The sequence below is a fragment of the Micropterus salmoides genome, unplaced genomic scaffold (genome assembly GCF_014851395.1).
Source record: "Micropterus salmoides isolate LMB-PRFRI ecotype aquatic unplaced genomic scaffold, ASM1485139v1 Ms_hic_scaffold_9, whole genome shotgun sequence".
In the NCBI taxonomy this organism is placed as follows: Eukaryota; Metazoa; Chordata; class Actinopteri; order Centrarchiformes; family Centrarchidae; genus Micropterus; species Micropterus salmoides.
The window spans coordinates 14,462,185-14,479,340 of record NW_024044681.1 but is presented as its reverse complement, the minus strand read 5'-3'; the positions used below and the strand labels follow the sequence as shown (position 1 = coordinate 14,479,340).

The 17,156-nt window shown below is 38.2% G+C and overlaps 1 protein-coding gene across 2 annotated transcripts; it reads left to right on the top strand.

The window, feature by feature from the left end:
• Positions 1-6,248: 6,248 nt before the first annotated feature.
• Positions 6,249-9,813, top strand: LOC119895704 (15-hydroxyprostaglandin dehydrogenase [NAD(+)]-like). 2 transcript variants are annotated; one of them, XM_038708980.1, is made up of 7 exons: positions 6,249-6,418; positions 7,157-7,280; positions 7,669-7,775; positions 8,089-8,185; positions 9,001-9,077; positions 9,252-9,409; positions 9,484-9,813. In XM_038708980.1, the coding sequence occupies exons 1-7, from the start codon at positions 6,326-6,328 to the stop codon at positions 9,542-9,544; spliced, it is 717 nt and encodes a 238-aa protein (XP_038564908.1). In that variant the 5' UTR covers positions 6,249-6,325; the 3' UTR covers positions 9,545-9,813. The 2 variants fall into 2 exon arrangements, with proteins under 2 accessions (XP_038564908.1, XP_038564907.1); XM_038708979.1 differs by having other exon boundaries at positions 6,252-6,418; positions 9,531-9,813.
• Positions 9,814-17,156: the final 7,343 nt, after the last annotated feature.

Genomic DNA, 17,156 nt, shown 5'->3' with positions numbered 1-17,156 from the left:
AGGAGAAAAGAAAGGACAGGTCGCAAAAAACACAGCTGTTGTGTGAAGCGTAATTGTAGCAAAATGGCAACATAATAATAATAAGTTTTTGTTGTTGTTGTTGTTCAGCAGTAGCCTAAGAATCAAAGCCTCTTTTCTCTTAAAAAAAGAGCTCCCCCGAAACCTACGGTAAATAGTTCAGACAGTGTCAGACAGCCGCCTCAGGCTCCGCAGGAGGAGTTAGAGAGAAACTGACGATTTTCCAACTTATCCTGTGAACCAAACCTCCTCGGGAACAGCATCAGTAGCCGGAGTCACAGGGTTCATCTGATCTCGCTCTCTGAAACAGAAAACCCAGAGTTTCCCTCATCTCAGGCTTCATACACTCAAAATTTTCACTAATCACGCGCTTTCTGAAAAGGGGCCCTGATGGAAGCGCGTGCGTGGGGATGAAAAAAAAAAAGCCATGCGCAATGGAGCTCCGATACTACAATTCACCATGGCAACGGGTAAATGAAGGCAGAGCCTCCGTTTTAATCGGGTGGATCTATAAGTATGTGTGTCAACGCGGATCATGATAGGCTATTTATGCTATGTTAAAAGGCAGGAGTGGAGGAAGAATCAATACATTTACAATATTAGCCTATATTTTATACAGCGTTGCTCATCCAAGTGCTGGAATTCTCCTTTAGGCCATTACATTCATTTGAAATAGCCTATTTATTCAGCTGTAACCTGACGGGACAAAATGCCAGTGGCAATAACTGAAGATGAAAATATTAATTGAACAGATTAGACATAGTTTAGGCCAGTGTGTGAAATATACCATAGGGTGTATTCAGGTATATTGGGACATTTGGGACAGCATAAGAAAACAGAATTTTACTTCTCCCCTAAAAAGTTTTAGTCAAAGTAATTGGTGCTTAGACCTTGCACATAACAAAAATCACAAAACATAATTTATCTCAGACATACAGATAAATCAATAAAATAAACATTTGACAACATGTTGGAGTCTTTAATCATTTCAACATCTTAATCAATAGTCTAGACTGATGACATTGGTTGAAGTAATAATAAATACAGCTATCACAACAAATGATAGGTGAATACATAATATCAAGTAACCTTAGACATTTTATTCTATTTAATTTTATTTATGGTTAAGAAATAGGTTTGAAATGCTTTTTGAATATTTCAAAAAGCATTTCAAATAGGATTAATAGCAAGGGCATACACTAATAAACTGTAACTGTGTCCCAAATTACCAAACATGTAAAATGAAAATGAGTTTTGTGTCAACTACAACAAAATGGTTGCCCATGCTTTGTCAAAATATTGTACACACTTAATTTCTTCACATATAGAAAGCAGACATCTTGAGGAATTCAGAAATATATCATATGTTGGGTTACCTTTTCGAAATTCATAACAAGAATGAGATCACAAGATAGAATTACAAAAACTGTTCCAATATACCTGAATTCACCCTATAGCTTTCGGGGGAGCTCTTTTTTTTCCCCAGGAGGGAAGAGGGGAGGGAGGATGAGGGGGGCAGACTGTGATTCTTACTGCTGAATCATGAATAACTGCAAGCATGTAGACTAGTCCCTGCGTAAAGGTCTCCACCTTGTACCATGATAAATAAGTATTTATGGTCATTCTGTTGTGTTCGTTACATAGTGGGTGATGCACAAGTGATTCTTATGTTTATTGCTAATTTTGTGAAAATTACTAAAACCACTTTATAAGCACTTCATAGAGTGCTTGCTCTCTCTTTTACTTCTTAATCCTTCTGCTTCTTCCCTGTTCTTCTGGGCAGAACTTTGGAACATTTTATACATAAAAAACTTTGATTTACTGCTGTTAAAACTGAAGACTGAAAACATATTCATCTTCCCCCTTTTTAATTTCATGTCTCCCCACCATAATTTAAACAATGTTTAGACATATTAACCATTCACGCGGAACAACGAGTTCAACAGTTCAAATGTTTGCTGTAGCACCTCAAACATTTTTTAATGTCCCGCCCCATCCAGGCTGTGATTGGTCAGTTCACAAAAGTGACTTTGACAAGCAACTTCATGCACACAGCTGCATGAAGGTGTAGCAAACCTACCAAAGTTATGAATATTAATATTTGGAAATATTATCATTTTCACTTGTTTTGAGGGCACCACCTAAAATTTGCTGTCTGCCCAAGGCTTTAGGACTCCTTGGGTATAGCTTTAATAATTACACAATTATTCACTACTAACTTTCTAAATTCTGCCCTCTCAAGGAGAAAAGAAAGGACAGGTCGCAAAAAACACAGCTGTTGTGTGAAGCGTAATTGTAGCAAAATGGCAACATAATAATAATAAGTTTTTGTTGTTGTTGTTGTTCAGCAGTAGCCTAAGAATCAAAGCCTCTTTTCTCTTAAAAAAAGAGCTCCCCCGAAACCTACGGTAAATAGTTCAGACAGTGTCAGACAGCCGCCTCAGGCTCCGCAGGAGGAGTTAGAGAGAAACTGACGATTTTCCAACTTATCCTGTGAACCAAACCTCCTCGGGAACAGCATCAGTAGCCGGAGTCACAGGGTTCATCTGATCTCGCTCTCTGAAACAGAAAACCCAGAGTTTCCCTCATCTCAGGCTTCATACACTCAAAATTTTCACTAATCACGCGCTTTCTGAAAAGGGGCCCTGATGGAAGCGCGTGCGTGGGGATGAAAAAAAAAAAGCCATGCGCAATGGAGCTCCGATACTACAATTCACCATGGCAACGGGTAAATGAAGGCAGAGCCTCCGTTTTAATCGGGTGGATCTATAAGTATGTGTGTCAACGCGGATCATGATAGGCTATTTATGCTATGTTAAAAGGCAGGAGTGGAGGAAGAATCAATACATTTACAATATTAGCCTATATTTTATACAGCGTTGCTCATCCAAGTGCTGGAATTCTCCTTTAGGCCATTACATTCATTTGAAATAGCCTATTTATTCAGCTGTAACCTGACGGGACAAAATGCCAGTGGCAATAACTGAAGATGAAAATATTAATTGAACAGATTAGACATAGTTTAGGCCAGTGTGTGAAATATACCATAGGGTGTATTCAGGTATATTGGGACATTTGGGACAGCATAAGAAAACAGAATTTTACTTCTCCCCTAAAAAGTTTTAGTCAAAGTAATTGGTGCTTAGACCTTGCACATAACAAAAATCACAAAACATAATTTATGTCAGACATACAGATAAATCAATAAAATAAACATTTGACAACATGTTGGAGTCTTTAATCATTTCAACATCTTAATCAATAGTCTAGACTGATGACATTGGTTGAAGTAATAATAAATACAGCTATCACAACAAATGATAGGTGAATACATAATATCAAGTAACCTTAGACATTTTATTCTATTTAATTTTATTTATGGTTAAGAAATAGGTTTGAAATGCTTTTTGAATATTTCAAAAAGCATTTCAAATAGGATTAATAGCAAGGGCATACACTAATAAACTGTAACTGTGTCCCAAATTACCAAACATGTAAAATGAAAATGAGTTTTGTGTCAACTACAACAAAATGGTTGCCCATGCTTTGTCAAAATATTGTACACACTTAATTTCTTCACATATAGAAAGCAGACATCTTGAGGAATTCAGAAATATATCATATGTTGGGTTACCTTTTCGAAATTCATAACAAGAATGAGATCACAAGATAGAATTACAAAAACTGTTCCAATATACCTGAATTCACCCTATAGCTTTCGGGGGAGCTCTTTTTTTTCCCCAGGAGGGAAGAGGGGAGGGAGGATGAGGGGGGCAGACTGTGATTCTTACTGCTGAATCATGAATAACTGCAAGCATGTAGACTAGTCCCTGCGTAAAGGTCTCCACCTTGTACCATGATAAATAAGTATTTATGGTCATTCTGTTGTGTTCGTTACATAGTGGGTGATGCACAAGTGATTCTTATGTTTATTGCTAATTTTGTGAAAATTACTAAAACCACTTTATAAGCACTTCATAGAGTGCTTGCTCTCTCTTTTACTTCTTAATCCTTCTGCTTCTTCCCTGTTCTTCTGGGCAGAACTTTGGAACATTTTATACATAAAAAACTTTGATTTACTGCTGTTAAAACTGAAGACTGAAAACATATTCATCTTCCCCCTTTTTAATTTCATGTCTCCCCACCATAATTTAAACAATGTTTAGACATATTAACCATTCACGCGGAACAACGAGTTCAACAGTTCAAATGTTTGCTGTAGCACCTCAAACATTTTTTAATGTCCCGCCCCATCCAGGCTGTGATTGGTCAGTTCACAAAAGTGACTTTGACAAGCAACTTCATGCACACAGCTGCATGAAGGTGTAGCAAACCTACCAAAGTTATGAATATTAATATTTGGAAATATTATCATTTTCACTTGTTTTGAGGGCACCACCTAAAATTTGCTGTCTGCCCAAGGCTTTAGGACTCCTTGGGTATAGCTTTAATAATTACACAATTATTCACTAGTGATCAGTTAGTCAACAATTGCTAATCATTTTGAGTCAGTTTAATCAGCCAGTCTCATATCAAAGTCGTGAATCCTCCGTCCAGTGACCTGGATTTAAACAGTACACAACACAGTTCCTGTGATTAAGGTGAAATTTATTAACTAACTAAAGTGAATACACAGTGAGGTTAAATATATCAAAGACATATGTGGTGTCCAAACAATAATGCTGCGATGATGTGTTGAGAAGAAATCCGCTTGACACTGTTCTTGATCATAAAAGTTTATTACATCAAGGAGTTCAGCATCAATTACAAGCTCTGCAGCAGCTTGGAGAGTGACCCAGCCCGATGGCCTCTCTGTCTCTCTGTACATCAAACATAGCTTATATAGGACATGTTTAGGTATCTGTTGTTAGGTACCAGAGATGGGTGTAAGTCTGCAAAGTAAAAGGTCAAACCCATAGAATGGTACAGTACTATTCTGAGGTAACAAAACAAGGGGTGTCCTTGGATAAGTCAGATTGTGGTTGAAGAAAACTTGCAGTGACAGGCCGTTCGTCTGGCTTAGTTCGTTGGTTGATGTCCTCGGTGTTACAGTTAGTGTAAGTAACTTACGTGGCTGGTTCCGAACTTTGCTGGGAGCGGCGGAAGTTAATTCCAAGGAAATAAAGCTTAAAAGGGAACTTGGTTGTTCTTGAATTCAAAGTTGCATGGCCTAAACGGTCTGATAACTCTTAACAAACAAAACAAAAGAAAGTAAATTCAACGAAGGTTCGCGTGAATATGGCTAAGTACGTTGGCGTTGCTTGGACACGGAGCACAAGACACGGTGCTGAGTGCAAGCATGCCGAGAAATGAGCGAAGAGAAGAGAGAAGAAGCAGCTCATGGCACTGTGTTTTAGTTGCCTGTGGCGTGTCTCCAGGGAGAGGGCTTGGTTACCTCTGATTTCTGTGTCCTAACTTTAATATGTTCTTAAACTCTATTTGTGTGTTTTTAATCAAACTCCTTTCCACAGTCAACTCTTGTAAAGTTCTTAGTTTTAAGCATTTGATAAAAGTAAAAGTAAGTAGTTATCAGTTTAATTTAATAATTTATTTAATAAGCTTCTTTATTTATTTACCTTTGTAATAATTACTTTATTTATTTATTGTCAGTTATAATCTTCAACTTTATTTATTAATTACTTATTTTTTAAGTGTTTATTTATGTATGTGTTTTAATATTTTTGTCAGTTTTATTCTTCCTTTGCATTTCTACCCTATTTATTTCCACAATGGTTATATATTTCTGCCTGCTAAATTTCTCTATTAATTAATTAATCAGCAGTTTGCTCATTCCGAGTATTATTGAAACTGTGTAGCTTTGTCAGGGAATTCCAACAATTCTGGACCTAATAATAATTTGAAATGATACTGTGACTTCTAGCAGTGTTTTATTTCTTTGACAATTACTTGTACTTGTAATCCATGGCAACCTCAGATTACCAGGGAGTCTGTAAATGAGTGCGAATGAGTACCCTACATTCATCCACTTGCACTGGTACACTTATTCAAGTCACTTACTACTCAGTTTTATAGTGGTTGGGGGTAATATTACAGTATGTACACATCTTTAAGAGGACTGCAAGGATGGTGTATTGGTGAGTGGTGTCCCAACAGATTGTGGGGGGCCGCCTGGGCCAAATATGCAGGGGATGATTTTTTTGGTCCCAGTCCAGCCCTGACGCTTCCGGGTATGTCCTCATGGGCAGTATCAGTTTAAAAAGACATTGAGTTCTCTCAATTCTTCATTATTACATCTCCTGCAGGGGACTCAACAGCTGAGAGCTTATTCTCTGACTGAACAACTAAAATGGCATTAAATGGTAAAATTGCAGTAGTGACCGGAGCAGCGCAGGGAATAGGAAAAGCAATGACTGAGATGCTCTTGCAAAACGGTGCCAAGGTAAAGTGGAATCTAAGTAGCCTATATTTTCTGAAGTACTGTACTTAAATTTACCTTTGAGGCAGGCTACTTGCAGGCTATTGTACTTGAGTATTTCGATGCTATGCTACTTTAAAGATCCACTCCACTAATTATTTATAGGGAAATATTGTGCTTTTAACTCTACTACGTTTATTTAACAGCTACAGTTATTAGTTGTTTTCAGTGGTGGAAGAAGTATTTAAATCATGGCTCTAAGTAAAGCCTTAAGTAAAAGTGGCAGTACTACAGCATAAAGTCCTGAATTCAAAATATAAATTAAGTGAAAGAACAGAAGTATTAGCAACAAAATGTACAAGTTTTTAAAGTAAAAGTACTCATAATGCAGAGTTGATAGTGTCAGTGTTATACTATTACATTATTTGATTGAAAAGTTAAATATTTCTCTCTGAAATGTAGTAGAGTAGAAGTATAATGTAGCATAAAATATAAATGTTCAAGCACAATAGACTGCAAGTACCTTGGAGGTGAATTTAAGTACATGTACTTTTCACCCCATTAAAATCAATAAAGGTAGAATAAATATAAGATATGATTAGATAAGCCTTTTTTTGATTTATTGATTGTTTTTTCAGCAGCACAAGGACATAAATAAGTACAGATAACTAGTGAAAAGTTAAACAAAACAATGTAAAAAAATATTTTTACGAGGAAACTGAGTGTGTCATGAGTATATGTCATGGCCCTTCACCTGTACAGGTAGCCCTCTTGGATGTGAATGAAACTGAAGGAAAGAAATTAATGGAAGCCCTCAAAAGAGAGTACGGACTGGAGAGAACTTTGTTCCACATCTGTGATGTTGAATCAGAGGAGCAGATCAAAGGTAACATGCACAACAAATAAAGTAGACAAGTGGGGGAGGTGCTGAAGAGCCTGGAAATGCATGAAGCTAATCAATCACACCAGGACTTTAGTCTACATTCCATGAAGTTAATTAATAAAAATTTCATGTCAGTAACTGTTACTGCTGCAATAAACTATTAGTCTTTTTTTTTTTTAATGATTTATTTATCTATAAAAAAGTCTTTAAAAAATGTCTTGACTGATTCATGGATTATCAATATTGTTACCATATAAATATTCAGACGATGGACTAATTCATCAACTGACTTATCATACTCATCAAAAGGTTCTGCAACTGTCTAAGCATATGTATATAGGGGTTCTTGGTTATGAAAAGTTAACCACTAACAGTTTTTTCTTCTCTCAAGCTGCCTTTCAGAAAACTGCTGAAACCTTCGGAGGAATAGACATCCTGTGCAATAATGCTGGCATTGCGAATGAGACTGCGTGGGAGAAAACTGTCTCCATAAACCTTGTAAGAAGTGAAAAAGAGTAACAAACCACCTCTGGTGGGGATTATGATCATTACTTGTACTCGGCTGCACCACTCCCACAAGGGAAATTACACCACAACACACTGTATTTGTGTATGCAGTGTTTCATGAATTATATCTTCCATCACTGCAAGCAAGAACATTTTGTATTTGTTAAATTTTACATTCATCTTCCTGTGTTTCATTTCACAACATTTAGTACTCAAAGGACGACCTGCAGTGGCCGTCACTGTGTTTATGAACAAAAAAGAGATTTCTACTGTCAACACCAAAAACAAACATTCTGTGTTGTAGGTGGGGGTTATCAGGGGGACTTACCTGGCTCTGGAGCACATGAGCAAGTTGAGTGGAGGTCGGGGAGGGATCATCGTCAACACTGCATCCATTACAGGTAAAGCCCACCATGTACTGCAGATGTGTTTGTTTTTATAAATAATAAAAAAACAGCATCATTTTAATTCATTAAGAAAAAATGGCACACCGACATTTTCTTTACATATTCTAAAAAGCTGACACACATTGCAGTAAATTTGACAATTACCTCATAACTTTGAAAATTTAAAAACTGCCCCCCATCTCGTGGCACCCACACTCCAGAGCCTAGCTGGAATAGTTATCACTGTACTTGCAACTTGACACTGATTAAAATCACTGGTTTTGTAAACCCACCTGAAACACTACTGGATTCCTCTCACTATCATCAGACATATTGATCCAAAATTTACAGCGGACTGTGATAAAATCAAGAATGCCTCACTGGATGCAACTATGTTTTATAAATAAACATTATTATATAGCTATAGCAGCTAATAATATATCCATCCATCCATCCATCCATCGTCAACCGCTTATCCTGCGTACAGGGTCGCGGGGGCTAATAATATATATATAATAATATATTAATAATATATTTTATATATTATCAGCTGAGATAGATTCTCAGAAATTATACAAAGAAGTCAGATGGAAAGAAATGCACACCAACATCAAACAGCCAATATCATGAATAAACAACATCTAAGATTATATATAGAATAGTAAGATTTAAACACTAATCACTTTTACAGCAAACCGATGGGAAATGCCACCAGGTTTGGAAATTGCTGCATGAAAATAAGAGACAAAGTAGACACATTTTGTACATCTCTGTTTTGACAACCCAAAATGTGAAACTTAATATTGACTTGTAAAACCTACATCCTGCAGGTCTCAGTCCTGTATTAAGCTTTCCTGTCTACACGGCCACCAAGCACGGAGTGGTCGGCTTCACTCGAGCCATGGCGGTAAAGAAGGTTTTCTTATGATGAAAGCAAAAGAGATGAAGAAACTAGTTTACTGGAATAATATATATCCAGTAATTAACGAGATTCACACAGATTTTTCATTCTAGTGCTTGTACTATATGTGCCTCCAAACAGTTGAAGCTTAATTGTGTGTATGTGTGTGTCTGTTACTAGGCTGCCTCTGCTGCATCAGGCTATGGTATACGGGTCAACGCCCTTTGCCCGGGTTGCGTCCAAACTGACCTCTTCTCTACCAGTATATCCAATCTGGGGCTATATTCCCACCTGGCTGATGAAACCCAAAAATTAGTTGAAAAGCTTGGGATGTTAACGTGAGTCTAACGCTAAAAACATTTTGCTCAGTGCTCCATTAAATATTAAATCTCTGTTTCTCTGTCTGTCTCAGGTTAACCTTAGGTGCTTACCTTAGGTCACTGTACCTTTTTATTTCAGTGCATCTGAGGTAGCAAACTGCCTCCTTGAGCTGGTGACAGATGAGACGAAGAATGGAGAGGCCCTCATTGTGTTGCCAAAAGGAAGGAAATACATGACCTTTCCATCATTCACCGAGTAGCTCTTGACAATGACAAACCACAACGCCATCATACAGAATCAACTGTTACACTAAATCTTGTCATCAAAATTGCAATGTCTCTCAGTGCTGTAATGCGCAAAATACAAAAGTGTGTAAGATTTGGGGGTTAGAGGCAGAAATTGAATAAAATATTCATAAGTATGTTTTCTTAATGTATAATCATCATAGACTGTATAAAAGAAGTCGACATTGTCACCGTGACATCAACCATTGGTTTGTTGATGACCATTTTGAAGCCTCAAGTTTGGTATATTGGCCGTCGCCATCTTGTTTTTTTGGAAACAGAAGTGACCATATTTGGCCAAGACGGTGGATCTGGGGAGGCATACACTGCTTCGCACATAAAGTCACCGTAGTAGCGATTTGTCAATCAGAAAGTAGCCACGCCCTAAAACAAACTCGGATTTATCGTCTATTTTCCCTTAAATGGGACCGTAATTTAAAAAACATCATGCTGTATCGAAGAAGACTGGGAAATAACCATTGACACCATAAACTCATTAGGAAAGTGTTTATTGAGGTAATTAATCAAGTGAGAAGTAGGGTCATTTTCTCACTGGCTACATTGCAATAGGACTTCCTTATGCAGTCAGTGGATGCCTTTAACCTGCATTCTTAGAAAGAATCCAAGTTAAAGGCATTTCTGCATTGGCTTCAGTTTTAGACCCTGAAGTTCCTGCTTGATAATCACCTGAATTCCTCTCACTGAATGACCTCCTAGATCCGTATCAGTCTGGTTTGAAGAGGGGTCACTCTACTGAAACTGCTCTGTTGTCTGTGACAGAAGCCCTAAGGTCAGCTAAAGTTGCAGTCCAGTCCTCGGTTCTTATCCTGCTTGACATATCTGCTGCCTTTAACACAGTCAATCACAGGATCCCGCTATCTGCACTCTTGGCAAGCGTCATCTCGGGCAAAGCATTCCTGTGGTTGTCCTACCTCTCTGGTCGTCCTACTATGTGTTGTGGCAAGGACATTTGTTCTCCTCTCACTCCCTTTCCACAGTGAGAGAGAGAAGGGGCCCTATAGCGCCGAGCCTTGGGGCGACTTCTCCTCTCAATTTACATCATCTCACCGGGGCCGATCATTCACTCACATGGCTTCTCTCACCACTGCTATGCAGACAATACGCAACTCTACTTATCCTTCCCAGCAGACGACCCCACCATGTCTGTCAGACATATCTGCATGGATAAAGGCTCGATTATTGCAATGTCCTCCTAGCGGGTCTTCCAGCTTGTGTGGTGAATACACTACTAATGGTTCAAAACGCAGTAGCGTGTCTGGTTTTTGATCAGCCCAAAAGAACTCATGTCACTCCATTACTCAGCGACCTCCACTTGCTACTTGCCACCCAAATCAAATTCAAGTCACTAATGCTGCATACAGAGTGACTACTGGGTCTGCACCCATCTACCTAAACTCCATAATACAAGCTTCCGTCCCTTCTCAGCCACTGCACTCCTCCAACAAACGCCGTCTGGCTCTGCCATCCCTCCACACAAACCAATCTCAGTCCCGGCTGTCCTCATCTGTGACACCACAATGGTGGAACGTGCTACCACACGCCATCAGAGCAGGGTTGTCCTTCTCTAACTTCAAGAAGCTCTTGAAAACTCATCTCTTCTGAGAACACTTCTGAGAAAGGGCTTTGTTCTTTCTGATGAAAGTTGCTTAGTTTCAGCTCTTTAGCTCATGCCAACGAGTAAAAGCCAGTCTGATATTTACTCTTGACCCAAGTTCTGGTCAGTCTCTCATTTTCTCTTCCTCGCTTTCTCCGACAACTTCTTCTTCGGTCTCCTCACATCCTCTGACATGATATATGTAAGTTCTTTGCTGAGACTACCAAGCTAGCTTGCCGTAATTCATTATGGAGCTGAAGCGTAAGGTTTTTGTGCACATTACGTAGTCCATAATCCAGAATCTTAATTTGTGTAATGACTATTTGGTGTGACTATTTAATAGACAAATGTGTTAAGGACGTGCACACATTGACATGATTATTTTTATCAAGTCGTTTTAACATTTATTCCTTAAAACGTACTAGTCGCTATTTAAAAGCTACTAGTACTTATTCGTAAGTTACTAGTAACTATTCTATTAGCTACTAGTAACTATTCCCTTTTAACTAGTAACAATTAATTAGATACTAGTAAAATGAAGTACTAGTAACAATTTTTAGTAACTAGTAAGTAATCCTTTAGTTATGAGTAACAATTTTTCTGTTGCTAGTAACTAATTGAAGAATTTTGCTATTGAAATCAATGAGGCTTTGTAGTTCAGATATCACCAACTTATTAGTTCCTAGTTACTATTTGAATAGTTACTACTAAAAATTTCCATTTTACTATTCATTAGTTACTAGTACATATTTAAATAGTAACTGGTAGCATTATAATTCTTACTAGTAAATTTTCTTCGGTTACTAATACTCCTACAAAACAGTGCCAAGGTAAAGTGCTGGAGAAAAGTACATTTTCTCAAGAACTGAAATTAAATTCACCTTTGAGGTACTTGCAGGGTATTGTTTAAACAATATCTCACGACATGCAATGGTATACGTTTATTATATCACAGTTAAGGGAGTTGCCGGCCCAACGCGAAGTGGAGGGGCAAACACCAAGTGAGCTATTGCTTTTATAAAACGGTTACCAAGTATGGCAAAAAGAAAGTAGGCTAACAGACGCACTACAATTTGACTTTATTTGCTAAGCAACATACATCCAAGGCTAGAATTATTAGAACTATTTATTTATATCTATTTGCACGTTGCTACAGAAGCCCTAAGCGGCCATCGATTCAATTTTTTTTTTTTTTCGTTTTCCCGTGATAACGGGATAACGAGCCATAGCTGAATACAGGAGTCAGCAGGTGCGTTTCTTCATGATAATTTTGTGGTAATTTGCTGAGTCAGTAGTTAGCTCAGTTGGTAGAGCGCAAAGGTTTTCAAAGGTTTTGAAATAGCAGTCAGGAAATGTGTAGTTAAATAGATTCCCCTGAATGAGAAGCGGATGAATTTCCTCTGCCTGGGAATGATGGGGAAATGAAAAGTCCATAGGTTGATGAATGTGGACCAACTGCCGGGATGCGCACACTCCAGCACGTGCTTAATTGTGAGCATGTGAATCAGTCATCTTCATAACAACTATGTTGGAGATGAATATGGAAAAGATAAAAAAAAAAAAATTAAAAATCTTCCATGAGGCTCAAACTCACAATATTAAGACCAGAAGTCCTGTACCTTACCAACTGAGCTAATCAGTGACACTAAAAGCATCTCGAAATTACCATTAAGAAACGTGTGAAACTACTGTTACGTTATCTCAAGATCACAAGATAATTATCCCGTTATCAAAGGAAAATGTAGTAAAATAGAAATATGAATCGATGGCCGCTTAGGGCTTCTGTACATTGCCGTTTGTTGTGCAGCCACAAAAAACTGTCCAGCGTCAGTATACTGACTTTGGTAACTTGAACTTATATGATATGCTTGCTACTGTGTGCTGGCGGCCAGCAGTGAGACCCCCACGAAGCTCAGATTATAACTCGAACCCTGTTTGTCGCAGAGTGATACGGATCTGTGCAAAGGAATTCGACGTCATACCCGTTGTATGCGCTCACTACTATGAACCAATCAGATTGCTTGAGTGGTGGTCGGGGAGGGGTCATCATCAACACTGCATCCATGCCAGGTAAAGCCCACCATGTACTGCATATGTGTTTGTTTGTTTTTCCCAATAAAAGAAAAGAACATTAACAAAAAATGTAGCACAGAGACATTTTTTATTCTAAAAATTTATTTTATATATTCTTTTTTATTCTATTCTAACACTTTGAAGTAAATTTGGATTTGGATGCAGGCATCTTGACACCATTGATCACATCATGTTGTGCACTCTGGTACAGCTTTAGAATGGTTTTCATCCTACCAATCCAATTAGGAGGTTCTGTGTCTCTGTAAATAACTATGTCTCTTCATTCTGTTCAGTTAATTATGGTGTGCCTCAGGGGTCGGTCTTGTCTTCCTCTTGTCGGTCTTTATTTTCCTTACGAATGCTTCCTCTTGGACACATTATCCAGAAACATAGTGTCTCTTTTCATATTTATGCTGATGACGCACATATGTATCTGCCCATCAAATCCACAGACCCTGGAATGCTGAGTTCACTTACTTAAAATACTGCCATCTGCTGGTTCCCTCGTGAATTATAATCTTGCCATCTGGTTTGACAGTAATGGTCAGTAATGGTTTTGAGCAGCACACCACAAAGCTTATGCAATCATGTTTTTACCAGCTTAGAAGTATATCAAAAATATAATCTTTAGCCACTTTTCCACTGCAGGTACTTTTTTTCGTATCACCTCCATCGAGGTTCCAAGCGAGCTGAGGCGAAACTAAAATGTGACGTGAAAACATGGGAGAATCGTCAGTATTCACTGCATCATCATTGCGCACGCCAGACAGAGGCCAGCAACAGAAAGCTTTACATTTTACAGTTTTCATATGTAATTTCATCACTAAAACCTTTATATCATCACGCCTGGATTACTGCAACAGCCTTTTTACTTGCTTGACCCAAACATTTATTGATCGACTCCAGACTGTGCAGAACTTGGCTGCCAGGCTTTTGGCCAGAACAAAAATATATGATCACATCACCTATATTTTACACTGACCAAAAAAATAAACGCAACACTTTTGTTTTTGCCCCTATTCATCATGAGCTGAACTCAAAGAACTAAGACTTCCTCTATGTACACAAAAGGCCTATTTCTCTCAAATATTGTTCACTAATCTGTCAAAATCTGTGTAAGTGAGCACTTTTCCTTTGCTGAGATAATCCATCCACCTCACAGGTGCGGCATATCAGGATGCTGATCAGACAGCATGGGTACTGCACAGGTGTTCCTTAGGCTGGCCAAAATAAAAGGCCACTCAAAAACAATTTCAGCACAATGCCACAGATGTCGCAAGTATTGAAGGACCGTGCAATTGGCATGCCGACTGCAGGAATGTCCACAAGAGCTGTCGGCTGTGAATTGAATGTTTATTTCTCTACCATAAGCCGTCTACAAAGGCATTTCAGAGAATTTGGTGTAACCACGTGTAACCACATCAGCCCAGGACCTCCACATCCAGCATCTTCACCTCCAAGATCGTCTGAGGCCAGCCACCCGGACAGCTGCTGCAACAATTGGTTTGCATAACCAAAGAATTTCTGCACAAACTGTCAGGAACCGTCTCAGAGAAGCTCATCTGCATGCTCGTCGTCCTCATCGGGGTCTTGATCTGACTGCAACTTCGCACAGCCATTGAAGAGGAGTGGACCAACATTCCACAGGCCACAATCAACAACCTGACCAACTCCATGTGAAGGAGATGTGTTGCACTGAATGAGGCAAATGGTGGTCACACCAGATACTGACTGGTTTCCTTTTTTCTTTTAGTGATTGTTTACGTTGTGCCTCTGAACAGTTGAAGCTTAATTGTTGTATTTGTGTGTCTGTTACTAGGCTGCCTCTACTGCATCAGACTACGGCATACGGGTCAATGCCCGTTGTGTCCAAACTAACCTCCTCTCTACCATTCCTTCCAGGCCGGGGCCATACTCCCACCTGGCTGATGCAGCCCAACAATTAGTAGAAAAGTTTGGGATATTAACCTGAGATAAAGATAACATCAACAAAAAATCTGCTCTAGTACATGCAGCCCAGTCTCAACAGGAGTAAAGTTCGAATAGGATAATTTGGTTTTGAAGAATTGTCCAATCTGTGTTCTTGTCTGGCGATAGGATTGGGAAATTTGACTCCAGCTATGTCTTCCAAGTGTGTGTGTGAGTGTGTTGCCTCTGATCTGCTCCTCTGATTCAACATCACAGTTTAGGAACAGAGTTCTCTCTTGGCCGTACTGTTTGTCGAATGCTTTCAGACTCTTCCCTGGAGTTGCTATATATTGCTATACAGGAGAGCTACCTGTCAAGGTGAAGGTCTGTCAGAGAACTACAATGGACATCTCTTCATTCGTTCTTTTCAAGGCTGCATTTTTGGACTGTTTCCATAGATGGGATAAAATGCAATACTGAACTGTCAGCATTTATTGACTCCTGTGGCTAGACTTTGTTTTAGTGCAGCTTGCGTTTTGGGACAGCATAATAAAACAGCATTTTACTTCTGCACTGAAAAGTGTAAGTTATAGCTGTTGTACTGGTGTTAAGACCTTGCTCTGAATGTACATGACATAATTCATGTGTCATCACATCTGCATCAAACCGTGTTTTAACCCAAAAAAGGAAGAGTTAACAGACAAGGCAAATGCTTTAGCTTGATTTTAATACAAGGGTATAAAATCTGATGACTAATATATATACTGTGGATATGACAAACCATGTATGGTGTACTAGTGTACCAAAATAAAAATATGTGGTTTTGAAATTATGTTTAAATTTTCTTTCTGTACCAAATTACACAACATGGGGTGGTAATGTGGGACAGCATGTTCCAGGTAAATTGGGACAGTGTTAAAAGGCTGTTAAAATGAAATGTCATCATTAGTGTGGATTCATATAACCTGAATGTCAACACAGAACCACAGAGATGTAGCCTACAGTGAACTTGTAAGTAGACAGAGTTAGATGCTAATGATGTGAATACCCCATATTATGTGTAGAAGGCCTTATAATTTGGTCAAATTCCAATAATCTTCCGACAATGACAAACAATAAAGCAACTGTTTAGTATGCTTAGTGTGCCATAACAAATAATTCAGTCTAATCTAGCAGCAATGATGATGCATGGAGGTGTAGCCTACTCACTTTGTTTAATCTGTGGTTATATTCTTAACCATGATGATTTTAAGGTCTGTTGCAGAATATAATGGCACCGAAGAAACAGACAAATAAATAAAATAAATATTTTTGAAAAAAAGTTGGAGTCTTAAATAATTTTAACATCTGGATCAATAGTTTGCCTTAGTTATCATAACAAATCATAGGCTAATATCAAATAACCTTAGACATGTATTTAATTTAATTTAATTTATGGTTAAGAAAAAGTTTAAAATACTTTTTTAAATATGTCATTAGAGTTGACTCCTGCATCCTTTATTGTATAAGTACGCACATCGTGAGCAATGTACAATCCTGAGTCAAATTCAATCGTATGTGGACACATACCTGGCAATAAAGCCGATTCTGATTAAAAGCAAGAGCCTACACTGTGTTCCAAATTACTAAACACATTAGTGGAAATTAGTTTTGTCTCAATTACAACAAAATTGTGAACCAGGCTTTGTCAAAATAACACACTCACTAAATTTCTTCTCATGTAGAAAGTAGACATCTCAAGAAATTCAGAAATTAAATCATATGATAGGTTAACGTTTTAAAATGTAAGATGAGAACAATATCATAATATAGAATTACAAAAACTGTCCCAATATAGCTGAATTCACCTAGTTGGTTTATCACTTTTACATGTCACAAAAAGAA

Excerpts from the sequence above, each read along its gene's own strand:
- LOC119895704 (XM_038708979.1), top strand. The coding sequence starts at position 6,326 with ATGGCATTAAATGGTAAAATTGCAGTAGTGACCGGAGCAGCGCAGGGA. Across the intron at positions 8,186-9,000 it reads CAACACTGCATCCATTACAG|GTCTCAGTCCTGTATTAAGC; the intron begins GTAAAGCCCACC and ends TACATCCTGCAG. Across the intron at positions 9,078-9,251 it reads GCTTCACTCGAGCCATGGCG|GCTGCCTCTGCTGCATCAGG; the intron begins GTAAAGAAGGTT and ends GTCTGTTACTAG.